Source organism: Eucyclogobius newberryi, unplaced genomic scaffold (assembly GCF_026437365.1).
Source record: "Eucyclogobius newberryi isolate DKJ021-1_F unplaced genomic scaffold, fEucNew1.0.hap1 SCAF_15, whole genome shotgun sequence".
NCBI classification, from domain to species: domain Eukaryota; kingdom Metazoa; phylum Chordata; class Actinopteri; order Gobiiformes; family Gobiidae; genus Eucyclogobius; species Eucyclogobius newberryi.
In genome coordinates, this window is record NW_027315779.1 from 20,586,891 (window position 1) to 20,612,697 (window position 25,807).

The 25,807-nt window shown below is 38.7% G+C and overlaps 4 protein-coding genes across 6 annotated transcripts; 2 read left to right on the forward strand and 2 right to left on the reverse strand.

Annotated features, from left to right (window-relative positions):
• The first annotated feature begins 10 nt into the window (after nt 1–10).
• cyb5d2 (cytochrome b5 domain containing 2) lies at nt 11–1,505 on the forward strand. The gene is made up of 4 exons (XM_072446658.1): nt 11–397; nt 531–671; nt 757–943; nt 1,030–1,505. Exons 1-4 carry the CDS (start codon nt 151–153, stop codon nt 1,205–1,207), a joined length of 753 nt encoding a protein of 250 aa, XP_072302759.1. The 5' UTR covers nt 11–150; the 3' UTR covers nt 1,208–1,505.
• ankfy1 (ankyrin repeat and FYVE domain containing 1) lies at nt 1,229–11,186 on the reverse strand. The gene is made up of 25 exons (XM_072446656.1): nt 11,115–11,186; nt 8,397–8,619; nt 8,211–8,329; nt 7,825–7,960; nt 7,628–7,751; nt 7,313–7,462; nt 7,072–7,237; nt 6,771–6,975; nt 6,626–6,694; nt 6,310–6,512; nt 6,132–6,229; nt 5,802–6,003; nt 5,634–5,732; nt 5,201–5,354; nt 4,897–5,065; nt 4,634–4,752; nt 3,969–4,125; nt 3,682–3,882; nt 3,408–3,584; nt 3,185–3,332; nt 2,926–3,016; nt 2,739–2,863; nt 2,522–2,668; nt 2,359–2,449; nt 1,229–2,267 (listed from the first exon to the last, which is right to left on the reverse strand). Exons 1-25 carry the CDS (start codon nt 11,122–11,124, stop codon nt 2,135–2,137), a joined length of 3,516 nt encoding a protein of 1,171 aa, XP_072302757.1. The 5' UTR covers nt 11,125–11,186; the 3' UTR covers nt 1,229–2,134.
• Nucleotides 11,187–11,841: 655 nt separating this feature from the next.
• On the reverse strand, nt 11,842–15,741 carry ube2g1a (ubiquitin-conjugating enzyme E2G 1a (UBC7 homolog, yeast)). Its single transcript, XM_072446659.1, has 6 exons — nt 15,498–15,741; nt 14,910–15,012; nt 14,716–14,813; nt 14,296–14,474; nt 13,674–13,793; nt 11,842–13,333 (listed from the first exon to the last, which is right to left on the reverse strand). Exons 1-5 carry the CDS (start codon nt 15,541–15,543, stop codon nt 13,707–13,709), a joined length of 513 nt encoding a protein of 170 aa, XP_072302760.1. The 5' UTR covers nt 15,544–15,741; the 3' UTR covers nt 11,842–13,333; nt 13,674–13,706.
• Nucleotides 15,742–17,608: 1,867 nt separating this feature from the next.
• Nucleotides 17,609–21,688, forward strand: spns3 (SPNS lysolipid transporter 3, sphingosine-1-phosphate (putative)). 3 transcript variants are annotated; one of them, XM_072446660.1, is made up of 12 exons: nt 17,609–17,866; nt 17,950–18,015; nt 18,267–18,403; nt 18,696–18,847; nt 18,941–19,007; nt 19,142–19,284; nt 19,348–19,500; nt 19,577–19,766; nt 19,846–19,911; nt 20,982–21,080; nt 21,143–21,314; nt 21,580–21,688. In XM_072446660.1, the coding sequence occupies exons 1-12, from the start codon at nt 17,653–17,655 to the stop codon at nt 21,642–21,644; spliced, it is 1,524 nt and encodes a 507-aa protein (XP_072302761.1). In that variant the 5' UTR covers nt 17,609–17,652; the 3' UTR covers nt 21,645–21,688. The 3 variants fall into 3 exon arrangements, with proteins under 3 accessions (XP_072302761.1, XP_072302762.1, XP_072302763.1); XM_072446661.1 differs by having other exon boundaries at nt 21,601–21,659; XM_072446662.1 differs by having other exon boundaries at nt 17,817–17,866; nt 18,280–18,403.
• Nucleotides 21,689–25,807: the final 4,119 nt, after the last annotated feature.

Genomic DNA, 25,807 nt, shown 5'->3' on the forward strand with positions numbered 1-25,807 from the left:
ACGTCTCGTGCGTTACTGTTCTGCGCAAGCGCAAAGCCACCATACAGGAAGCACTTGCCTGAATCATTTTGTATAATTTATATTTATTTTTCCAAATCAATCCGATATGAAATCCTTACAGAATTTAGCATTATTGTTAGGAAGAAAACAATGTTTGGCTATTTGTTAGTTGCGTTTTTATCCGCTCTCCTCGCGTCGATATTTATCCCACGTGAATGGTCTCTCTCATTTGGAAATGAATCAGCATATACGCGACTCATAAACTACCATGAGTTATCATACTACGATGGGACGCAAGGCAGCAAAGGCCTATACTTGGCATTACTGGGCCAAATTTTTGACGTAAGCAAAGGAGCGAAGCATTATGGACCAGGTGGATCTTACCATTTCATGACAGGTGATTCCCCATAATCATCTCATTAAAACATATACATGGTTTACAGAATACAACACAGATCCAAAACTCTAGAATCTTTCTGAGAAATAATTACATTTAATTTCTATAGTCTACATTCAATTATTTTTTTTAGGAAAGGATGCCTCACTATCCTTCATCACAGGGGATTTTACAGAAAGTGGACTGACGGATGATGTTTCCAGTGTGTCTCCTTTGCAGCTGGTGGCTTTATATGAATGGCTATCCTTTTACCACAGGGAATATCAACATGTAGGTATGTGTGTGTCAATAGAATTGCACTTTTAAAAGTGATATAGTAATTGTATTGTAATATGTCACATGTGTTTATGTAATCCAAGGCTTCCTTATTGGAAGGTATTATACAGAGAGTGGGGAGCCTACAGAGACTCTACTGCAGACAGAGGCATCCCTGGCTGAAGGCCGCAGACTCAAAGCACAAGCTGAAGCTGAAAAGACTCACTTTCCACCATGTAACTCCGAATGGAGCGGTTCTTCAGGGGGGAGATTCTGGTGCTCCACCAAGAGGTATTTATGTATACAACTATGCGAGATTAGATTTAGACCTCCTTGACAGCACAAGTTATTGAAAGTAGTTTTCTTTTTAAACTTAGTGGTGGAGTGGAGAGAAAATGGACTGGTGTTCCAAGACAGCTCTACACTCCGGGATCCAGCGTTGCTCGCTGTGTCTGTGTTGAAAACCCATTGGAAGATGATCCCAATGTCAAGAAGTATGAAGGTTGCCCTTCATCTTCTGTATCATGCCTTATTGAACATGATAAGTTAAGTTAATAAAACCCTACAACACACGTCTTTGTTTTTGATTGCCTTTATGTAAAGTTGTCCCTCCTTTCTCTAAAAGGATACATCAGAAGGAACAGGCTAGATATTTGAGCATACAGATACAATACAATGTGCATAAAAGATTAAACAATGTGCATAAAAGATTAACAGTGGCAAGATTTAGGTTTGTCACAATGTGAAGCACAAACTGCATTAAGTACAAAACTGTTGTAGTGGTCAAAAATATCACACATTTATCTGTACAATTTAACAATACTTAATTGGGCCTCACTACATGGCCATTCCATGTCTCCACATTCTCCCCTATGATCAGAAATGTCCTGTAATTTTTATAAAGTGCACCCAATAGGCTTAGACATTAAGAAGCATTGGTCCAAATGACGTGAGGCAAACTTATGAGACTACAATCATTGGTGTATCGGGTCAAAATGGAATGTATGAGTTTTCAAAGTATACTACATAACTTATTGGAACAGTGAAATGAGTTATTTTAAAAATAATTTTGTTGTATGGACCCTGAGCATACTCCTTTCTATATAAAAGAAACATGATCTTTTTAAATTTCATTAAATCTAATGTTTTCAGTTTAAAAGTTTGCAAAAAGAATGTTAAAGGGAACACAACGCATGCGGCTTAAGCCTGTTTTTATGTGTAACTTGTAACTTTCAAAACAATCACATCACTAAATCATAACTGAAGTTACAACAGATGTCTGCTACAGAAGTGGTCGTCAGTGTGGGGAGTCACTTGTTAATTTTTAAATAGTTTGATCTAAAAAGGTTTTATTTTACATACTAGAGTATAGTAGTGATGATCAAAAACTCCCATTTGTTACTCTGCCATTTGATGCACTTGAACTTGTCCTTTAATAAATGTCCAATAATAGTCCTTTTGGAAAATACCAAAGCACTGTGATTATGATACCCCTCCCAAAGTTAGTACATCAAAGCAGATGTCGCACACCCTGACGGGCTTGTTCAGATCAAACTTAATTATTGGGATCTCTTTTATAGAGCACTTGTGGCACAGAAGACGCCCACAGTGACGGCTGTAAAGAAAAACAAAACAGAAGCAACAATTAAAGCATGTAAACTACAGCTGTATTGTGTAATAACTGTACAGTTTTAAAGAAATAGTACCAGTGATGTTTCCTTGTTGTAACACCAAATTTGGCCCCACATTCATAGCAGTTTGATCCATCGCACCATGGAGGCTCTTTGGAAAGCATGTCTAATCAAAGAAAATGATGCATGTAAAAGCAGGCTAAAAGCATACATTATCAAAGTGTGTGTAGTAACAAACCCAAAAGGCGGAAGAGCAACTGTTTGGTTGCAACTTGGTAATTAAAAATGTTAATGCCCTGATTATTATTGACACCGAGACGAGCACCTGCTCTTACGATGGCACGGCATAAATTTGAATTTCCCTTCATGTATGCCAACAGAAGAACTGCAAAACAAACATTTATTATTAGAATGTATTGTAATTCCTTCAACTGAACTGAATTTTTATAGTCTACCCGTGTTCCCTTCATTGTCTGGTTTGTCAAGAGGATACTCGGGCATACACTCCAAGAACAATTCGAAAATGGCAGCAGCATTCTCCTTTCCATAATGGCCCAGTACGTGCATTGGTGACTGACCCCTGACAGTTAAACAGCAAAGTCAATATTCTAAATGAAACAATGGGAAACCCAAGGAAAATACCTGAGATTGAAGGCTTCGGCATCGATAGTGGACTCTGTGAGAAGGACTCTAACATTGTTAAGGCGGCCTTGCATCACAGCCAAATGCAGAGCTGCAAAAAAACAAAACAATTGCTGTATATTATACATGAGGAAAATACAAAGTTTGAAAGAAAATAGCAAGAACTATTGTTTAAAAGGTAAAGCACTCTTCACAGGGCAGAATATCCACAAATGTTTTTTTAGGATACACAAAATGGACATCAAAAATATTGAAATACCATTGTTGCCGTTTTCATCTTCAGCAGCAAAGTCAATTCCATTTTCCAACAAAACAGAACAAATGGTGGCAAGGTCCTGTTGGGCAGCTAAATGTAGAGCGGTCTGTCTGTGCTTGGTCATTTCATTTATTTTAGCACCAGCAAGTAACTGGGGGGAAAAAAAGTTTTTAAATGTTTTTTTTTGCAATTACAATCGATTGTGAAAGTTGATCCATGCACATACCAAGTTGCGCACAATAATCTCAGAACCAGCTTGGACAGCTAAATGTATTGGGGTTAGTTTGGCTGAATCCTGAACCCTGGAGTTGACATTTGCTTGGACACTTATAAGGAACAAAACACTTTCAATGTCCGAATTTTGTACAGCTACGTGAAGAAAATTGCGGCCTTTGTTATCCACCTAAACAGAAGTATTAGGGCGGCTGTGTTAAGTTAAATATACTGTTCACAAATTTTGCTTACATTTCACAATCCAATTGGCATTTGTACAGCATTACCTGCTCAGCAGCACCAGGTTCTCGCTTCAGAATAGCTTCTGCAGCCTTGTTGGTTTTGTATGTCATGGCACAAGCAAAAGGGGTCATTCCTTGACGATCACGAATGGTGAGACGTATATCAGGATGGGAAATGAGTAACTGTATAATCACGTTGTGTTGGTTGCTGATGGCAGCATGAATGGGAGCTCTGCCCTCTGCATCCTAACAGGAAAGATTCAACTATTTTTTTGTTTCATACTAACAAATATCTAAAACTTGTAGGTGTACAAGTTAATGTGCCAACCAACCTGTGCATTAACATTTGCTCCAAACTCTAGAAGGCACTGCACCACCTCCTCCAACCCCCAGCTGCTCGCCAGGTGTAGAGGTGTTTGTCCATCTCTTGCTTCTTCATCCCCTTCTCCATTTGGTCCTGGTCTTCTGGAACTGTTTACATCACACCCACTGGAAAAACAGAGTTAGCATGTCAAAAACAATGTTTTTTTATTGGTAAATTTTCGTTTCAATAAGGGGCAACAAAAGGCTTTTTTTTTGTCATTACTTCCTACTCGATCTGTTTTTTTGCAGAGTCATGCTAAAATATTTAAAGATCACACAATAGACTGTAAGACATGTTAAGCACTTTACAAATGAAGAGAATTCTTCAGTGTTTATAAAAGGCAGGTAGTGTCTCAAAGCCAAGGCTAACTTTTAAGATGTAAAATAGCAAATTAAAATGTTAAGTAAAGAAAAGTGATTATCCATTACTTTGATTTATGGTGTAATTTTTTTATTTAAGTATCGTTTTGCTTATGGGCTGTGTGGCGGCATGGTTGCTGAGGGGCTACTTCCGCTCCTTTTAAAAGCTGTGAGCTAGCTGAAGAATTCACTTAATTTGTACACAGAATCAATTCAAAACAAACATGGGACCAATGGTGTAATGTTTATCTGAAATATGCTGCTTTATGAATACCTGCGGACGAGAAAGCTAGCAATGACCTCATTGTTCTCATCAACAGCTCTGTGCAAAAGTGTCTGCTGGCAACCAGAAGGGCCTGGACTCCAGCAAGTGGAATCACATCCATGGCGGACCTAAGTTGAAAAAAAAATAATAAAAAAAACACAATCTGCCTTTAAATAAAGTATTGTTAGTCATGCTCTAAACGTACGTGTCTAAATGGCATTTTTCATAAAATCATGATATGGAAGAATTAGGACAAAAGTGTATTAACTTACCAGGGTGGATGCAATATCCTCCAAACCATTAACCAAGGCAAGCCAGAGTGGTGGATCTCCTTTATCATCAACGACAGACATATCAGCTCCTCGGGTGCAAAGTGCATCCACTACCAGAGGCAGCTGGTTATTGATCGCTAATTGTAGTGCTGTTGGTCCCTCTTGAGTCCTTTGGCAAGAAAGAGCATGAATTAAGTGTAGTATTTATAAAATATACTGCTAGATATGACAAATACATTCCCCTTTTATCTGTATTATTTATGTAAATGCAAAGATTATACTCAACAGTAGAATCACAATTTACCTAACATTGATGTCTGCCTGATGCTCAAGAAGAAAGAGGGCACTTTTGCTGTCCTGTCTTTGGATTGCCATGTGAAGCAAGGTTTGTCCATTGGACATAGTGTCATTGATAGATGCCCCTGAGCCTAGCAGCTGTGCTGCAATCGTGTGCATACCTATAAGAAATGAGAAGAGTTGGAAGTGATGATATGTTTAGAAATACACGTTTTTGATAGAAATACTGTAGGTAGATTATTTGGATATGCTAGTTCAACAGTCTACAATCAGACCCAAATCACACATGGTCAAGCCACTCCCACCCCTTCAGTGAAAGCACATGGCGTGGACACGTGCCAGCCATTGAGTGAACATAAAAAGTGTCAGCCTACATAAGGAGGTAGGTGTCATCACATTTTCCAGAAACAAAGAGGAACTTTTGTACTTTTGCTGTATACCTGTCCACAGAGCCAAGCCAAGCACAGTCTGGTCAATTGAATCTTTGAGGCTGAAGTCAGGAATAATCTGGAAATTGTTTGTCGCATGGAGGGCATTTGCTGTAACATAATAATTTACCACATAATAACTCTTGACAAAAATGTCTAATAAATAAAATAATTTGAAACCTTTTTGTTCGAGAATGACAGAGACAACATCTGGGTGATTGTATGCAATTGCCATGTGTAGTGGGGTCTGCATAGCTACACCATGGCTGTCATCAGACAGAGCTTTCTCTGTTTGAAGGTTAGGGTTCGCTCCCTGCTGGAGGAGCTCTGCAGTTAAATTGGCAAGACCACAGCGACATGATGTGTGAAGTGGGCTTTCTCCCTGAAAATGTACAATGAAAAAATATTACATGCATAGTAGAAACGTTAGTTTTTATAGTATATACAAATGTGTTAAAGAAATTATGAGTCAGGGAGGGTAAAATTAAATATAATGTATATGTTACTTACCAATTTGTTAACATGGTTCACCTTTGCCCCATGTGTAGCTAAGAAAAGTGCAGCTGCCTCATTGTATGCCAGAGCTGCTCTCTGCAAGAGGCAATTTTCTACATAACCAAATAAATAAAACATTAATAGAAATAATATACTGAGACAAAAAGAAACTTATATCCAGATTATACTGTACCTGCATTAGTGTCCGGTGCATCAGGGTTGCTTCCTCTGTGTATAAGTTGTGCTGCAAAGCTATTTTCATCAAAGCAAGTGCCATTTACTAAAGGTGCCTCATCTTCAAATGGATTTACAGTGGAATCTGTAGAAACTGTTATATATTGCAATGCCAGCCACAATGATGTGCTGCCTTCATGATCTTTGAGTTCCAGGTCGAGCCTAAAAAACAAAAACACATCAATAAACTACCAGAATAATACTTTACGTCATAATCTATTGAGATTAGACAAACATTGTGGAAAAGGAATCATTTTCCCTACTCATCCACTTACTGTTTGCACTGTAGAAGCTGCCTGAAAACGGGCTTGTTTCCTGATGTCACCGCTTCATGTAAAGGCGTTCTGAAAATAGTCACCAAACATAATACCTTCAATACTAAACTTCCTTCCTCAAGAAAATACAAATCATGTCATATACCTGCCCTTGCTGTTCTGCATGTTAGGGTTGGCTCCGGCCTTAAGTAAGGCTTCAGCAATTCGTGCCATCCCAGCCATGACTTCTGCAGAGTGCTTTTTAGGACTAAAAGAACACACTAAGTGCAAAGGTGTTTCTACAGCTCCCACAGTGGCAGCATTTACCTGAGCCGAGTGGCAAATTAGGAATATGGAGGCAAATTCATCACCTAGTGTCAAAACATATTGAGCAATCAGGAAGACAACTTTTTAGTTCTGCATACAAACAAAAACAAACATTACTATCAAAAGGAGTAACTCCTAACCTCTCTGAATGGCCTTGTGCAGCAAGCTCCAGCCACTTTGGTCCACCATATCCACATCTGCCTTGTTGTTTACCAGAGTGGTGGCAATGCTCTCCAATTTTCGGGAAAGTGCCAGATCAAGTGCCAGATCGCCATTGTTATCAACTTCATTAAGCTTAGCAGGTAGCTACAATAAAAATAGTTTCATTTAAAAAAAAAAAGAAAGAAAATATTTTAATGCAGAATGATGTGGGCCACTGACCTGTGAATCCATTTCAATAAGATACAGAAAGACTACATCTTCTCTCTCTACTTTTATGGCTTTGTGAAGAGGATACTCCGTTTTAGACTTGATCATTTTGAACAGAAGTTGGGCACTCATAGTACTGAAATCCTCTTTTCTGAGATCATCCTGAAAAAAACAAAACAAATCACAGACACTTGATCAGTCAGGTAAAGTTGTAATTAATTCTCAGCCATTTGTTTTTTCATTGATTAAGCTCAAAGTGGTGAATATTTTTTAAATCACGAACAATCCTATAAATTAATAAGTAAATAGTTATAAAAAAGTACATACCCAGTGACTGGCAATAATCTCTCCACAATAATTCATTAAAGTGGCAGCATTTAGTTCTTCTGCCGTTTGATAGAAACGAATACAGTTTCTGACATTTACAGAGGACATTACACCTTTTTCACATCTAGGTATAAAAACAAATATTTTAGTATAAGTAGTATAAGATTTATGATATTGAAGACAAAATCATACACAACCTCTCTCTAAGCAACTGAAGTTGAAAACGATTGGCCAACTTCATTAAGTCAATCAGGAAGGCATCATCCTCGCTAAGTTCTAATTCGTCCGTGTAAGCCCAACGTAACATTGCTATGGCAACATCAGGTTTGCAATCTGAGAGAAAAAAGGAACAAATAGCTTAACTTTCACTGAATATTAAATTAAAATACACAGTTTAGTAACATTTAGTAAACTTCCATGTTTCATAAAAACAGCAGGACACATTTTATCATTACATTGCACTGTCAACATATTTCCATGTTTATTAAAGCCCTTCAGATTGTAGATTCAGCTATTAATAACACTGGTGTCATTCAAGAATAAGACAACAATTACAATTAAAAAATTGTGTTAAATTTCTTACCAGAGAGGTCCAGTTCAGATGTAGGGGCCATGTTGGTCAAGCTCCAGACGTCACTGCGTGCTGCCAACACAAATCTGTGGGCACAGAGCTCTTCACCTGCAACCTTTACCTTCAGGTCACTAAAAACAAGAAATCAGGCTACTGTCACACTGATCACAAATCATTTATCAAAAATAAAATTGTCACCTGTACTGTTCTTGTCTGTAAAGGTCAGCCACTATCTCCAGTAAACGGCTAATGAAGGTGTCTGCAGATGCTTGGCAAACGGCGCCCGGAGAAGAAGAGCCCTGAGCAGAGGCCTGAGCCGTAAGCACTGCACAGCGCCGCTCTGTGTCTGCCAGCTTCTGCTGCATCTTCACATACTCCTGCCGAAGCAGAGTTAGGTGCTTCTGCAGCTTGGCCACCTCCTCTGTGCCAAAGAGTGAAGCAAAAGACAAAAAGATTGCGTTCAAACTTGTACACAAGCACAACATAAAAATTCTAACTAGACTGGTTCAAGGAAGAAGTAGAACTAGTAACTTGCTACAGCAAATTGATGCAAGATAAACATGATGAATAATAGTCAAATAATAAAAAAATATGACAAAATAAAGGCATGGATAAAATAAGGTGTTAGAATAAAAATAGAGTTTGAGTGAATATAAATACTAAATGTACAGTATGAACAGAAAAACTAGCAGTGCAAATGGACGAAGTGTTGATGTGAAAACGTGGTGTTATGATATGTTCATGAGTCCAACGGCAGAGGTTCTGGTCCGAATGGACCGTAGCCTCCTGCCTGAAGAAAGTGGCTCAAATAGTCCATGACCAGGGTGAGCTCCAACCTGCTCATCCCCAACTCTTGGAGACGTACAGATCCTGGAGAAAATGAAGGCTACAGCTGTTCTCAGCAGAGGCACAATACGTCTGTCTGTCCCTGGGTGTGGCTCCAGCTTACCACACGGTGATGGAGGAGGTGAGGATGGACTCAATGATGGCCGTGTAAAACTGCACCATCATCTGGAACTAAACTTGGATGAGGTAAGGACTACACTGACATCAGGATTCAGGACTAGGCTCAAATCAGGACCATTCAGTCTGAATGCACCCTACAAGACATAATATTGATAGTTGTAATAGAATTACAATCAATTCTTATGTTTATGTACTAAATCTAGTCAGCGTTACACTGATATAAACACACTGCATACACACACACACACACACACACACACACGCACACGCACACGCACACGCACATACGTCATAAGGCGCTGGTACAGCTGGCAGCCCGGTGTAAACGCTCTCTCTTCTTTCTCACACTTATTGTGCTTTATCTCCTATATTTTGTAAATATAGTTAATATGTTTTTTTCTATTTTACTGTACGATAGGGACACGCGCTGGAATAGTTTTTTAATTCAACTGTTTTTGACTTTTTTCGGCTGGATTTGAGCGTTTTTCGTTGCGTTCGTTGTGTTGTTGTGACGTGAGCTAGCTCCGAGCGATGGGAGTTTTTATTTGTTTATAGGAGATCTTCTACTGAAAGTGTTTTTCAGACTTCCTATAAGTGATCTGTTCTTCTGTATCTACCTCTGTATCTACCTGCGTTGCACCAATGAAATTTCCCCATGTGGGACAATAAAGGAATATCTTATCTTATCTTATATAGTGTTGTCAGAAGATCAGATGTTCAAAAAATGGGAAGAAGAAATCCAAACAAGAGTCCATTTTATACTTGAGCTAAAACTACAGAAATAATCATAGCCTTATCCAAAAGCTGACTCCACAAAGCCCATTTCCTTCCTTTTAAAGCAGTAAAGTTTCAGTGTAAAAACAATGCTGAGGCCAGCATGTTACTTTGGCCTTCTCGTAAAGGGATAGGGCAGGCTTCTGGTCATGAGATACATCTGGTGGCTCTGGACTCAAAGAGCAGCCAAACTTCCAAGATATCCTATATAAAGTTGCATAAAGCACAAGTTAGATTTTAGTTGTATTTTTATTGGTCTGAACTAATTTTGTATTTTTTAGAAATATATTCGTTTATAGTGTATTTTACTGAGCTAATGTTAATAATGAAATGAAATGGAACGTGTTGTAATTGTAATGAAAGGTGTACTTTTATTACCAGGGACTGCAGATGGAAACTAAATCTGGTGCAGATCATCTTTGCTCTTGAAGAGTAATGATTGTGTACATGTTCCCAAACAAAGAAAGACTAAACATAATAATTATGCATAGAAAGATCACGGGCAAGGCAAAAATGTAAATAAACGGCACCATTTGTTGTTACTCATGTCTAACATGAGATGTTATTGGTAATGAGCATACAATTGATTTTACATTACAATCAAAAGCAACATAACACAATCACAATGTAAAAAGTCACAAATCACATTGATTTTGTCTTGGCTTAAAGTCGTTAAAAATTAGGTTAATGAATGTGAAAAGAATGTGGGATAAACTTTGTCAAGCATCTGTCAAGGAGTGATACTTTGAAAGGATTTAAAAGACCAAAATTTGCCAAGTTGTGATAAATCATAGAAAGGTGATTACAACACTTTCATTAGGCTGACAGCTAAGGAGCAGTTATCATGAAACGAACACTACTGTAAGCCAGTCAATCAAAACAATTCATGGAAAGTGGAAAACCGATGAATCAGTCTTCAGGAAACCCAAATGCTCCACTGCCTAAATCATTAAAACCCAATCTGACAGCTTCATAGTTCGGCTAACTGAACAGTAAAAACAGCTAGCAACATAACGAGTACCACCCAGCAATGAGTTTCCTGACGCCCATTGCATTGTTCCCTCACGTAATAACGCACTGCCATATTAAAGTTAGAAGCTGCATATTCAAAAGGCTGTTCAAATGTACAACACGGTGAACGGGTGTGTGTTAAAGACCAAAAAACCGATCTCATACCTTCCGCCATGTTGCTCGGCGCTGGCTCCGTGGCCTGACGGAGACTATCGCGATACGCCCATTGACTTACAGCAGCGGCGCGGCGTTCACGGAACTCTCGTAAAATCTACGCTCTCACATTTTTACTCATTTCCAAAAGCTCGTAAAAGCCCGTGAGGTATAAACGTCTGTGTTTCTACCTGTATCAGCAATATTCAATGACGCAATAAAGTCTAAACTTCTACACTACACACGTTAGAGGGCACTGCGACCCTTTCCTGTTTCCACCGGCTTGTTCAGTCTTGATTTGCTTGGAGTTCCACAATGTGGCATCTCTCGTCATGGATACACGCAGGTGATGCCACCAGGCCAAGGTACAGTTCAGATCTGTGATGAGGCGCCAAGGTACAGTTCAGATCTGTGATGAAGCGACTCAGCTCATGAGTTGTTGTTTTTTCCCAATGTATTTTTAAACACTGCCTTGCTATGGAATAAATGCAATGGATGGAATAATTGACGTAAAGGAATAACATCTCCATGGAGACCAGCAGATGGTGGACCCTCTACCAGAAAAGTTACATAGTTCCCCATTTGAGTTTTCAAACAATCATAATTCTAATCATTCTAATTCATAGTTCTATGTCAATACGTAAAAGTCCAGCCCAGTCATACCAATTGGGTTTAAAGTGTGATTATCTTCAAAGGACTTTAGTATAGTTTACATAGTAACAAAAATCCACACAGAATATTGAAAAAAATCATACTTTAGAAGTCACTACAGAAGACAAATGCCATAACATGAAAAATATACATCAGTATTTTTCTTTGAACATGAGGAACCAAGAGATATATTTGGGAGCAGTGAGATTGGATCAAGTAAAAGTGGTCAATAAAGAAAATAGGAACACATCTATACAGAAACACACAAACTTGCAAACTGGAATCCCATTCATAAAAAAGTAAACTGTAAAAAAGCTTAAGCATGCACAACAATTCCTACAGACAACACAAGTTAAATAGCAGGTAAAATAACAGAATGTTCAAAATTATACAAAATTGGATTATTGCTACATCAAAAAAACTCACCATTGGTATTATACAATTTTGATGGGTTGGGGGGGGGGAGAGTGTGTTTGTCTTTTAATTTAAATGTGTTAAATGCAGGGTTTAGAAGCCAGGCATTTTTAGGAGGCACTTAAGAATAAATGACAACAAAAGGTTACATGCACACGTAGGGTAGTATCCGTGAGTTAGTGGCTTTAAGACTTTAATCTGATAACAAAACATACATTTGTCGCAGTTAACTTTAATTAATAATGTTAATTTAATATAGATACTAAAAGTTTCAAAACAACAGTAGGGAAATTGAAGAGTCTTTCTTGAGCTCTTGTGAAATCAGGTAAGTCCAAAGGCATCCCACCTTCTTGTGAGGACATCCACTTGAAACTAAGACTAATGCACGTTCAATTTCAGAGACAGAAAACAAGGCAAAATAAAACCAGTGCTATTCATTTGATCAAACGTTTTGATTATACGTGAATAATATCCAGTTTAGTCTGTGCTATATACACGTCTTTACAATATCTTCCTGAAGGTGAAAGCAGTTCATTGACTCAAATAAAATGGTAATGGAGCGTCTATGGCCCAACAGGCCACATCCTGTATAGTCGCTCTAATAGGGAAAAATCGTAATTTTGACGACGGATCCAGAAAAAACTAAAAGCCCGAGGGATACTGAAAGTAACTCAGAGAATCACTTAGATTATCTACAAAACAAACTCTGAAAGATGAAAATCGGACAAAAGGTGCCGCCTGTGAAAACGTGTTGTATAACAGGTTGGTATAAGGAATGATAAAATATATCTCTTCTACAATCTACAAAAGTATCCCTCAGGCTTGTTTTTCCAGGCTCCGTCGTCAAAGTTGCATTTTTTCCCTATCTCTGTGGCGGAATGTTGGTGATTGGTGACATAATCGTCGTCACAGCAACTGTACAGGATATGGTCATTCCTTACACAGCCACTCGCAATGGCTTGTTGCCATTGCACGGCGTCTAGTTATTATTTTTCCTGTTTTGTTGGCACTTGCTTGGCAACTTTCATTCAGCCTTGGTAGTCACTGGTGTGCTCAGTTGCAGTCCAAGGAAAAGCCAGACTCGTCCTGCTGAAAATAGGAGGACAAGTCTGAACCCAGATGGAAGAGCACAAGAGACAGTGCCATGTTGATTGAAAAGTTGAAACCTTGAACAAAGATAAAACAAATGAGAATCATCATAAAATAATTAGACTAATTACCCAATGTAAACAAAGTAACAAAAGGTCTCCAAGTTGGTTTCAGTAATGGCAAGACAATAAGAAAATGTTCCGTTTTCACATATCTTTGGAGGGAAAAGATTAATTTGTTGTTGTGTTACTTTTAATGGCAGTGGGCAGCCAACGGAAAAGGTGCATTTACCGCCACCTACTGTAGTTGTACGTCTTCAAATGTATAAGTTTTTACTCATACATTGAAAAAAAAAAAAAAAGACAAAGCAAGAAAGAGCCAAAAGATGAATTTCCAAGGAAACATACGAAGACTTACCCTGAAAACACTGAGCTAGAATCATGCTAAATATCACTCAAATGCTGTCTCTTGGCTTTTTCGTACACAACGAGAAACTTCTCTTTTGAATTCACCATTTCTGTCCTCCCTCCATTGTTTCTACAAAAGGAAGAAAAACAGGCATATTTGAAGATGTTTTTTAACACAATCTACTGTATAAATAAGTACCATAGTATTAAACTATAGCATATGTAGATCATTATAAACCGTAATATACAGGTAAAATAGCTTAAAATAAAAACTGTTTTCTCCCGATTAAAACTGCAGAAGTGATAAGCCCTGCTTCTTTGTACTGACATTTGATTGTAGAAAGGAGTGAGTATAAATGTATGTTTTTATTTTTGAAAATTGGATAATGACATTTTAGAATTCTACATGTATTAGTCGGAGTCTTGATTTTTTTTTTTTTTAAATAATCATAACTATGTGAGCGGGGATAGGGGGTAGGTGAAAATAAGACTTAAATGCAGAACTTTAGACTCAAACAGCCTATGATCAATTGAAACACAAATAATAATAAAGATAATGATGACAAGTCAATGTTAAAAGCTAATTAAAGTCGATTTTGAATAATATGTCTACTTTGAGAAACAGCACTTACAGCAGCATCCACATTCGCTGGAGAGTCCCCATTTGGGTCTGCCAGCATAGAGATAACACTGATCATGATGGTCTCAACTGTATGGATGGGCAGCCAGCGCTCTTCAGGTTTCTCATACCCATACTTATCTTCCCCAGGCTCGTGCAAAATAGAAATACATACATCTCCATTCTTGTCAACTGTAAAAAAGCATCTGTTAGTCAAGGCACAACACAGAACAACAAACATACGTTATTACAATAATAATAATAATAATAATAATAATAATAATAATAAAAGCCTTTACTCGAGTTACAGTATTTTTAACTATAGAACCTATTGTTCATGTTTTATTTAGTTACTGTATAAAAATGTTCATGATCAAATGTGATACAATGTGTGAGAAAATGTATTAGAAGTAGTTAAGTGTCCGATGCCTACCATTAGGGTGCCAAATATCTGTAACAAACTTCATTTTAGGAGGTCTTTGAGGGTAGTCTTTGGGAAACGTCAGGTGAGCTTTGAAAACACCTCCCTCACTGTGGACATAATAGAAGTATGCATTGTACATGACAGAGATAAACACCATGTAAAAGGGTCTAGGAGCATAATGCAAGTATCAATCAAACTCTTACTAAAGTGTGTCTGGAGGGCCAATTATGAGGACTTCCCATCTGTATAGGTCACTTTCCTCAATCAAACCTGCCGAGAATCCCTCCACTGGGTTTTTGTTCAGCTCTGAAAGTGGCACAAATAAATAACAAGAACACATAGTTTGTTTCCACTAGGACTGCTTTGCACTTCAGTTGTTGTGATGCGTTAATGGATTAGTTGCCATTCGCCTTAAATAAAGTGCATCGAAACCAATGTGTACAAAACGCTGGTCGTTGTCCTGACGGAGTGTTTGTAAACAGAGGCAATGCTAAAGCTAAGAGCTAACAGCTAGCTGCGCTGCACAGCGAAAGCCGCTGAGAGTTCTGACAGCGCGTTCAACTCAACATCGAGATATGACAAACAGCGAACTAGGACCAGCCAAACACTAATCAGAGGCCATCACACCCGCGCCACGCCACTGATGACGCGTCAGATTGTTAACATATATATCTTGTTTGGGGGTTGTGCAGAAGGTTCAGGAAACAGTTTGCGCCAGCATCAGTCCCTTGACTAACGGCTAACGGCTGTGTTAGCGCAAATGCCGTCACCTTTGGGGTGGTTTTAATTACCTGCAAGCTGTTTCTTGAGCAACAATGCAGACTGGGGCTCTGTCATTCTCTAGCGAAGTCAGTGCTACGGTGTTGATTAACGTTATTTCAATATAATGATGTTAACAAAGCGTTGAGTGAGAAGTGGCTCCTCTCTTTTCGTCCCTCGTCATTCTCCGCTGCCTCTCCGGAGTGAATGTACTTCGGCGGCACTGTAGCGATGGCCGTATTAAAACAGGCGTTTTGGCTCAGTTTCGAAGCCCCGAAGCGCATGCGCCTCGATACACCGCTTTGAAACGTAAGTCAAAGCGATGATCACGTGACTCAGACGCTGTTGTTTCCTGGGTGTTTCACTAGGGGGCGCTGAAGCTCATTGGGCGCTTTAAACCAATCTGTCTCAAACATGTGACTCTATAACGTCTCAACATGCTCCTCAAAGTTTTAAAAAAGGTGTTTGCTCGTCGTTGATTGCTGATTGTTTGTGAAAAGTGAGATAAGTAATAATTTTATGATCGTCACATGCTCGAGGGCAGGGGCGTACAAACTGGCCCCCGGACCATTTTTTCTTGGCCCTCCGGCTTCCTGACAAGTAAGGTTGTACTTCTTACTGTAAAATTGGAACAATTCAAACATGTTTATGTTACACCAACCTAATATGATTTCTCTTATTGTTGTCTTATAAAAGGTTCCAGCGCATCCAAACTATGTCATAGGCAACATTTTGAATGGTTCACTTCATTGTCGGGTTGCTGCTCGGTAAAAGTTTCAAAATGCGGCCCTCGGTGAAAAAAAAAAGTTTAGACACTCCTGCTCTAGATTTTGAACCACACTGGACTTGCAGATAAGCAAGTCGGAGTTTGGGGTGTAAAAAAAAATCCTTGCTTTTATCAAATACAATGTTTTATATTCATGTTATTATAGAAACACAATTGCATCAATAATACACTACTAAAATGTAACGTTATTTTATTGGTAACCATAGCACATAGAATGTGGTTTGAACCACTGTGGATGTGGTAATACTAAAATATACCACTAGATGTCACTCTGGAAGAGTGTTTCGAGCTGTGTCTCGAAACCTCGAAACGTTTGGTTCAAATCGGTTCAAATGCTTTGCTGTTTCATGAGGCTTCACTTTGTCCATCACTTGTGCAATGTTTCTGAGCTTTAGCACTGACAGGTTTCTATTCAACTCGACTGTCCTCTTCTGGCTGTATAGTGAACGTTCGTTTTTGTTTTGTTTTTATTTAATGAAAAACAAAAAGTTAAAAACCTAGAAAATGTATCCAACATTATAAGACATTTACCTTTATTACTAAAAAAAAATGACAATTGACAATGTAAATTGACAATGTTGTTACACAATGCCCTACGTTTTTTAAGACATAGCCTAGACATCGTCAAGACAGCTTTCAAATATACATTTCAAAAAGCCTAATAATACACTGCAAAAGAAGGAAGGAAGTATATAGTGTGTTCACAACGTGTTAGAGATGTCTCTCTCACATAACCGCCCCTTGTGGGCTGTTTTCTTCTTAACTCAATAAGTCTGCAGGCATGCAGAGTTGAGACTTGTCTTCTCAAAACACTCACAACATCATCTGACTTGAGCAAAAATGGAATAACACTGGATTGAATCGACATCCATCTAAGTGAGTGCGTGACTGAGATTTTAATCAAATACCAGAGGGACTAAATGTACAACCTAGATATAGACACGTATTACTTATTTTTATTTTCATAGTGTGTTTGTAAAATTCATAATGTGTCAATTGTTTTGTCTAAAACGATTCCTTTTCATTCTCTTATGTTTATACTAAAATAAAAGCTTGCCTTTCAATTTCTTATGTTAATAGAATTTAAAAATGTTATTCTCTGTGTACATATAAGACTTCCTCACTTTTTCAAACGTTTGTACATGCACTCTTGTGTAATTTATTTGTGTCATAAGAACTTGGCAGTGTTGTCACACCAACACCAATTTGTCTTACTGTGACAAGTGTAAGTAAGTGTAAGAGGAAAATGAATCAAAGTGTAGATTTTATATATTTTCCTTAATGTCTACATGCAAGATTTTGATAAAAAAAAAAAATATATATATTATTTTTAGTGTACACGCTCATTTTATCTGTCTTCTCTTCGGAATGTTCATATCAGATCTGTTCTCAGGTGAGCCATGGAGCCCAGGATTTCTGTGTCTTCTTTCAGAGATGTGGCGGCCCCTCGACGCAGGTTGAGTGCCAGTTTTCGCTATGGCTCCTTTGTCAACAGCGTCTCTTCATTGGAACGAGTTGGCCCTTCACCGGCCCCCCCTGCACGAGGATATGTGGCTGTAGCTGTGCTCTGCTATGTAAACTTAATCAACTACATGGAACGATACACTTTAGCAGGTCAATATGATGGGGGACTGGAGCCAATATTCGGAAAGAATGTTACCCAGCAATGTAGATTTCAATTATTGTTGTCATCATAGGAGTGCTTCTGAACACCCAGAGGTTTTTTAATATAAGTGACAGTACTGCTGGACTTCTGCAGACAGGTAAGAGATACAAACACAAGGCATCAACTCATTATGAATTCAGGATCTATAAACCACTTGTCAGTAATGGCCCCCTTGAGGGAACTGCAGGTTGTGATTTTTAGCTGTTACAAAAATAAACTGAATGGGGTTGAACTTAATTGAATTTGAAAGGTAGCTGGGTCTCTTCCAGCAGACAGCGAAACACATTCCCTGTTGCTTGTTCTTTTATGATTGTGTGTTTGGTAATGGTGACATTAATGCACTTGCAGTTTTTATCTGCAGTTTTCTTCTTTTCGCGCCTCTCTTCGGTTACCTTGGAGACCGCTACAACAGGAAGTACATCATGATAGGGGGTCTAATTGTGTGGCTCATCACAGCATTGTGCAGTTCATTTGTCACTGAGCATGTAAGTGTGAAACGGGATGTCATAACCGGCAGTGTGACAGAATTAACCCAAGGAACTTTGCACATAGTTTGAGTGCCTTCCTCTTTTAGGTGAGAATTAAGTTCTTGTACACTTAACTAGAAGTTAAAGTACAAATATTTTATTCAGTTAATTTTAATTCTACCCATGTAAACTATAAATGTTAACATGAAATAAATAAAATAGCTTAAAAATAGAATTTATTCTATTTGCATGAATGGATTCTTGTTTAAAACAAGGAACAATAGTAATACTCTTTATTCTCTCATTCCAGTTGTTCTGGTTTCTTGTGCTGATGCGGAGTCTGGTTGGAATTGGAGAGGCCAGTTACTCCACGATTGCTCCCACAATAATTGGAGACCTGTTTACTGGGACAAAGAGAAGTTTAATGATATCAGTCTTCTACATCTTCATCCCAGTGGGGAGGTTAGAGGCTTGGGCCATTCTTCAAAATGCAACTTTCACCGTATTTCATTCATACATTTAAATAATTGATAACTACATTTTCTGTCTCTGTAGTGGTCTTGGATACATCGTTGGCGCGTCAATTGCATCTCTCACAGGGGATTGGCGATGGGCTCTTAGGGTGAGCAGTGTTATTTATGTTAGTAAATCTATACAGGATTACACTGAAAAACAGATTATTAACCTTTCTTGGTTAAATAAAATTAAAAAAATACCAGTAAGAATAATGACAACAATGACCATTTTCTCTATTAGGTAACTCCCATATTAGGAGTAATTGGCCTTCTTTTGCTTGTCTTCTTTTGTCCCAACCCACCCCGAGGTGCTGTGGAAAGTCACGGCCAGGCCAATACTGAACCCACATCCTACAAAGATGACATCAAATATCTTCTGAAAAAGTGAGACCATTAAGGGAATATTAGTGATTATGAGTGTTGAAATAATGTCATTTCTTTGTTTAGTAAAAGTTTTCTGTGGTCAACGTTGGGAGTTACCGCCCTAGCCTTCTTGGCTGGTGCTTTAGCATTCTGGACCCCCACATTCCTGTCCAGAGCTCAGGTTGTCCAGGGAAAGCTGCAGCCGTGCACAGTGGAGCCTTGCAGCAGCACTAACAGGTACAGACAATAGAGGGCTCTCACATCCACTTCACTGCGTTAAGATGTACATTTACACTGGTCTTTACATCTGCAGTTACATCTTTGGTGGTGTTACTGTGGTGACTGGTATTTTAGGAGTATGCATCGGTGCGGGTCTGTCCAGATGCTTCTTGGACAAAGTGGATTATGCGGATCCAGTCATTTGCGCTGTAGGCATGTTAGGATCTGTCCCGTTTCTCTTGGCCACCATCTTCACTGCATCAGCCAACATCCCAGCCACCTATGTATGAGACACAACCAAGGGGATCTGCCTGATAAACTGTCTACTGACTTGTTTATTTTCCCTTTTTGCATCTCATTCAGGTGTTCATTTTCATCAGCGAGACGCTGTTGAGCCTCTGCTGGCCTATTCTGGCTGACATACTACTTGTAAGTTTTTCCGTTGCTCTTTATAGAACATGGGCTGAAACCTTGTTATTTTGGAGATGTTTGTGTACAGCCGTAACAGGTTAAGGGGAAATACATTGTTGATTTAGATCTCACACAGGCACTTTGAGGATTTTGCTTTGTGTCATTATGACAGGTATAGACATCCTTTACATCAGTGGTTTTCAATCTGGGATAATGATTTTAGGGGGCCCCCTGAAAATATGGGGAAAACTTGATACCCATGTAAAGTATTGATAAATGTATTCCTATTTGTTGGCTGACCAAAATGTCCAAAATATATGCTACATCTTCAGGTCGTGGGGAGAGCATTCTGACCACAGACTTCCTAAGCCCAAGACACTTCCTCCAGCTTTTCTGGGGGGGATCCCTGGGTGTTCCCAGTGTGTGTCCTGGGTCTCGTCAGGACCTCCTTCACGGTGGGAACAGATGCCCTCTCCATGTGGAGGAGCAGCGGCTCTAGTCTGAGCTCCTCACATGTGACTGAGCTCCCCACCCTGAGTGCCCAGCCACCCTGTGGAGGACACTAACTTCCAGGTCTGGCTTATTGCCAGCAATCCAAACACAGCTCCTTCTCCTGTTATAGCAAAGGCCATCTCCAGATCCACAAAGCACATGTGGCCTGGTTGGGCAAACTCCCATGAATCCTCGAGCACCTGTTTGAGAGTATAGAGCTGGTCCAGTGTTCCACGACAAGGACTTAAGCCACACTACTCCTCCTTAACTTCAACACTTTCCTGAATCCGAGGTTTGACTATCGTTCGGGTTCCCCTCTCCAGTACCCTGGAATAAATTTTACAGAGAAGACCGAGGAGTCTGATCCCTCAAACCTTCCGGTCCCCCTTATTTAACAGATCCACCACCTGTGTCTGTCAATCCAGAGGTACTGTCACAGACCACCATGCAATGTTGCAGTGACGTCTCAGCCAAGACAGCCCCACAACATCCACAGACCTGTACTGATTGCCGAAAAACAAAATATAAACCGTAACACTTAAGAAACATGTCTCCCTCTAAGCATACATTTTGACATAGTGTGTGTTCCATGTCAGTATGTTGTGGTCCCGACCAGAAGGGCTTCAGCGGAGGCTTGGCAGATCTCAATAGGACACCTCCTGGGAGACGCTGGTAGCCCTTATCTTCTTGGAGTGGTAAGAAAAATACTTCACTGTCTCTCGTAAAAGTTTTAATATACTTATATTTGCAATTATAGATTTCTGACGCAATAAAAAACTCCAACCCTCTGTCGTATGAGTGGAGCTTCCTGAGCTTGAAGTATGGCTTCCTCCTCTGTCCATTTGTTGGAGTATTAGGTGGAGTATTCTTTCTGGTTACTGCTGTTCACATCACCAAAGACAAGAAGGCAGTTCTACAAGTGGTGCAAGGTAAAACTGCTTACTCCTTCATTGTATTTGTTTATTTATTATTAGGAGTAAAGCTGCCTCTATTGATGTGATGTATTTAAGTTATACCAACAACAATGTCGCGATCACATTTTCAAGTGTACGGCCAGTCTGAACAATCATCTTTCCTTCCACTCATTTCAGATCGCATTGTTTCTCATTCTGTTACACATAGTTTGTCTTCATTGTTTTCTGATCTGATCTGCTTTCAATGTATTTAAATCTGTTTTGCACTTTTTCCATTCAGAGAAATCCACTATTCAACCAGACCCTTCAGTGACGTCTGTGGAGCTCCAAGCTGAGAAAAAATGATCCTCTGGGGCCAGAGACTTTCCTGGTTAAAAAAATAAATTAAAAAAATAACACATTTTTATTTTATTTTATATTGTTTGTTTGTTTTGTGGGCTGGTATTCCTCACATCTGTATACACTTGACTTATATATGTTGTTTTATCATTGTTCGTTGTTTTATGTTGCACTGAATCACCAAAGCAAGTTCCTATGTTTGTGAATTCTGTTCATTGACAATGGCAATAAACATTTTCTGGTTCTAATTCTGATTCTATGCACTTCATGGAAACCCATTGCTTTGTGGGGGCAGAAAATAGATGTCCATGAGGTAAAGTTTTTTTACAACATTTTAATAAGATTGTACCATGTGGTCAAAAAACATTTTGACCACATGGTACAAGGGCACTGCCTGCAGGTCACACGGTAACCAACCAGTGGCTCTAACACGATCACTATTTATTGCAGTAAATTACAAGTGCCAAGTGAGAAAGTGCATGCTATGTGGGGCTTGTTGTTTTTATTTTTTTACTCTAAGTCTAACATGTAAAATACGTTAACTTCTGAGTAAAAGATGGACAATGTACATGACGTTTTGATGACAAGATGACTAAATATGTTCTTTGTGGTCGCGTATTTGTGTTGGTTGTTACTTTAACATGTAAAATTTTAAAATGCAGGATAATAAGATGCGCATATCAGGCTCATTGAATGCTCGACCCGCTTCATCCCATTTTTGTCTGGAATGCTTTATTTATTGCTTATTGCTTATTTTTTAAAGTCAGTGCTCCAAACCAACACATGAAAGAAGGCGCGAATGCGAGACTCAATAATTCTTATAAGTACTGTCAACATTAGAATTCCTCAACTTGCAAATAAATAAATAAATAAACTGGTGATGAGCCTTAGTACACTGAGTGTCCACCCGAGGACTCCTAAAATCAACATGCATCTCTTCGGTTATAGAAACATAAATGTTTAATAAAGGGGATCTACACCAATTAATCTGATGCCTCAGGACCATGTTCCGTATCCGACCCGTTCTAGAGACACAATGACCGTCACCTGCTCAATGTTAATGTGGCCATGTTGGCATTAAGCCAGTAGAGCTGAGGAGGACTTTGGACTATTGGCCCTCAACAAAAACATTAAAATGCTAGGTAATATCTGATTATAAAATCTGAAAAAAAAAGAAAAAAAAATACACGTGGGAGGTATTTGTTTGTATTTGTATGTATTGTATTTTTGCCAAAAATACAAAACTTGTTGGGTCATATTTAACCTGCTGTCGTTGCTTTGGATATATATTCCTCAAATTATTATACTTCACCAATAACAATATATTTCCTCTTTCAACAACTGGCATAATATATTTCCAAGGGCAGATTTACAAAGAAGTGGCAACCTTTAGTGGCCATTAACCTGACTGATCACCATTAACCACCCAGGACGCACTATGCACTGCTGGTGGGGGTTGAACTACCAAATGTGGGGTGAACATCTCAACCTACTGCTCTTGTACTAGTCCAGCACATCAATCCTAAAGCAGGATGCAGGTGTGTAAAATAAAGAGCAGCTGCATGCAAAAAAGAAACAAAAATAAGCAGATTTTATCCACTTTTCCTGTATTCACCGCGATGTACTATTCAGTTGATTATTATTACGCCATTGTCAGTAGCATAATAACTTCTATTGTGGCCCCCTAGATGGCGCCATTGCACTGGAAAAGTACTCGAGTTGTACAGGATGTTTTCTCAAATGTAAATTAAGTTGGACTGAGTTATGGGGACTGAGGCTCTAAAACAGCCATAAAACACCAAAAAAGAAGAGTTAGATTTCATGTGCTTTGAGCTTGTGGGATTTGAACTGAAGAAAGGAGTCTAAAGGATAAAGTCTAAAGAATAAAGTCTGGTGGTAATGTAACACTTGGATAAAACATAAAACACCAAAAAAGAAGAAGAAGAAGAAGAAGAAGAAGAAGAAGAAGAAGAAGAAGAAGAAGAAGAAGAAGAAGAAGAAGAAGAAGAAGAAGAAGAAGAAGAAGAAGAAGAAGAAGAAGAAGAAGAAGAAGAAGAAGAAGAAGAAGAAGAAGAAGAAGAAGAAGAAGAAGAAGAAGAAGAAGAAGAAGAAGAAAGAAGGTCTTGTATAATGGGTAAAGTAATGTTTTAAGCACAGATTTAGGATTGAATATGATATAAAAATTCTTCAACTGTCCAAATATTCAAAAAGTAAAGGAAAGTAAAGTATTTCTCATAAGGTCGTTCGGTGATGTTCTAATGTTGGCCTTTCACAGCAATAGAAAACATAAGTTCAAGGGCACAGAGTTTGTGACATGGTTCATGCCTTTGTTGGGCACTGCATTGGAATTTCCTTTTGTTTTGAACGCTTGCTGGTCATTTTCCAGAATTTATGTGGCCACTTTCTCATCTGTTTGTGGGCTGTATTTGTGCAGGCAGAGAGTGTGTGGAATAACAATCAAAAAGGTACAAATGCACATTAAAAGGCATGTGGGAAATGGCCTATAGGTAATAGTCCAACCTGCAATTAACACAACACAATAGGTATTGTATTGTGTAACATTCAGACACTTTAACTGCCCAGTTTCCCTTGCCGACCCGGGCCATGCAGGAAACTGTCACAATGGCTAATAAATTGTGCAGGCTGATCAATGAGGGAGTGGAGCCAGGAAGACAGACTATTCCCACTGTTCACCAGAGCCAATGATTTTGGTGGCTGTTGTAGCACAAAGATTTACACTTGTATTACTCAGATTTTCCTCAATCATCTTATCACAATTTTCTAATTTAAACAATAAATCATCTCTCCCTCCCTCTCTCTCTCTCTCTCTCTCTCTCTATGCCCCCCTAAGAAAGTCCTGGCTTCCAACTTTACTGGTACAGAAAAAACAGATCAAATGCCATTGCATATTCTTCCATCACTCTCTACTTCACTCAATTAAAGTCCAATCAGGATTTAATTTCAAGTTAATTTTGACTAAACGTTTGAGCATATAATTTGGACCTATTTTTCTATTGGGAAACACCTGTCATCAAGCACTTCAAAAATGAAAAAGAAAAACACCTTGTAACTTTAATTAGTCACATATCAGCAATGCCTCACATGTCTTTGTCTTAATCAGCACCCTCAGTGCCGTGATGAAGACAGTGAAACTTCACTGTGGGATGTGAAGATGCACTGTTTCCTTATCAAACTGCTGCAGTGACGTGACATCATCAGAGGAAGAGCCCTCACCGCCCTAAGCTCTGCCCCCGGTGAGGATGATTACATCACATGACTCTGAATAGCACCAATCAATAAGCATTTCCAATTTAAACCAGCTATTTCATTGTAACTAGCAGACGACTCTGAAGTGTTGATTAGTGTTACAGTGGCAATATACAAACAAATAAAACATGCACAATTTAATTGTGTGTTAAGATGCAGTTTTGTAAAATGAGAAAATGAGAAACTTATATATATATCATTCTGATTTAACATAATATTACTCAAGTAGAATTCAAATATTGCCCTCCAAGTTAATGAATAACAATGACAAGAACTACAAAAAAACCTCTTTACAAAGTCCTTCACTACAGAATAAAATACAATGTAACACCCAACACACTTTCCCAACCTTCATCTAGTCTCCAACCTGAACAATAGCTTAACTTTAAACCATGTTGTTGATCTAATAATAAAGACGAACTATGTCACAGAGTCCTGATTTTTCTCTCCATGAATAGGTTCCGTTCATGTTCTAGAATTTGACGCTATTGTGAAAACATAATTCACATATATTTTATTTGTGAAGACGTTGAAATCTGTTCCGGTATTAATTTTGTTCAGAGGGTTGATACTTTACAATTATATCAGTAGAAGTTAAATTATGAAACAATATCATACAATATAGTACAATATACAAAAATACTCCAGAAAGGAAAAACAAAAATGTATCACATAGCCACATCTGGAAAAATGGTCACTATGGCTATGTGGTCAAATGTACAATCTAGGCCGCATAATAAGTCAAAGCTGCTGTTGCTGTCACACAAATGATTTTTTTATGGCATCAGAACATAATGCAGGCTGTAGTTAAAAAGCAGAGAAGTAGTTGAGGTCTTTTGTGTACCGCTCCAAGTTCATTCTGGTCCTATGTATTTATCATTCCAGATTGAGAGGTCGGCTGC

What these genes read in the sequence shown, in the direction of transcription:
- cyb5d2 (XM_072446658.1), top strand. Translation starts at nt 151, where the DNA reads ATGTTTGGCTATTTGTTAGTTGCGTTTTTATCCGCTCTCCTCGCGTCG. An exon ending in CAGGGAATATCAACATGTAG is followed by an intron (nt 672 to 756) that starts GTATGTGTGTGT and finishes ATGTAATCCAAG; the next exon opens with GCTTCCTTATTGGAAGGTAT. An exon ending in TTCTGGTGCTCCACCAAGAG is followed by an intron (nt 944 to 1,029) that starts GTATTTATGTAT and finishes TTTTAAACTTAG; the next exon opens with TGGTGGAGTGGAGAGAAAAT.
- ankfy1 (XM_072446656.1), bottom strand. An exon ending in CAGCTTCTACAGTGCAAACA is followed by an intron (nt 6,513 to 6,625) that starts GTAAGTGGATGA and finishes TTTGTTTTTTAG; the next exon opens with GCTCGACCTGGAACTCAAAG. An exon ending in AGACAATGAAGGGAACACGG is followed by an intron (nt 2,669 to 2,738) that starts GTAGACTATAAA and finishes TTTGTTTTGCAG; the next exon opens with TTCTTCTGTTGGCATACATG.
- ube2g1a (XM_072446659.1), bottom strand. Translation starts at nt 15,543, where the DNA reads ATGACAGAGCCCCAGTCTGCATTGTTGCTCAAGAAACAGCTTGCAG. An exon ending in GCTCAAGAAACAGCTTGCAG is followed by an intron (nt 15,013 to 15,497) that starts GTAATTAAAACC and finishes TGCCACTTTCAG; the next exon opens with AGCTGAACAAAAACCCAGTG. An exon ending in GGCCCTCCAGACACACTTTA is followed by an intron (nt 14,814 to 14,909) that starts GTAAGAGTTTGA and finishes TTATGTCCACAG; the next exon opens with TGAGGGAGGTGTTTTCAAAG.
- spns3 (XM_072446660.1), top strand. Translation starts at nt 17,653, where the DNA reads ATGGAGCCCAGGATTTCTGTGTCTTCTTTCAGAGATGTGGCGGCCCCT. An exon ending in ATCAAATATCTTCTGAAAAA is followed by an intron (nt 19,285 to 19,347) that starts GTGAGACCATTA and finishes TTCTTTGTTTAG; the next exon opens with TAAAAGTTTTCTGTGGTCAA. An exon ending in CCAACATCCCAGCCACCTAT is followed by an intron (nt 19,767 to 19,845) that starts GTATGAGACACA and finishes CATCTCATTCAG; the next exon opens with GTGTTCATTTTCATCAGCGA.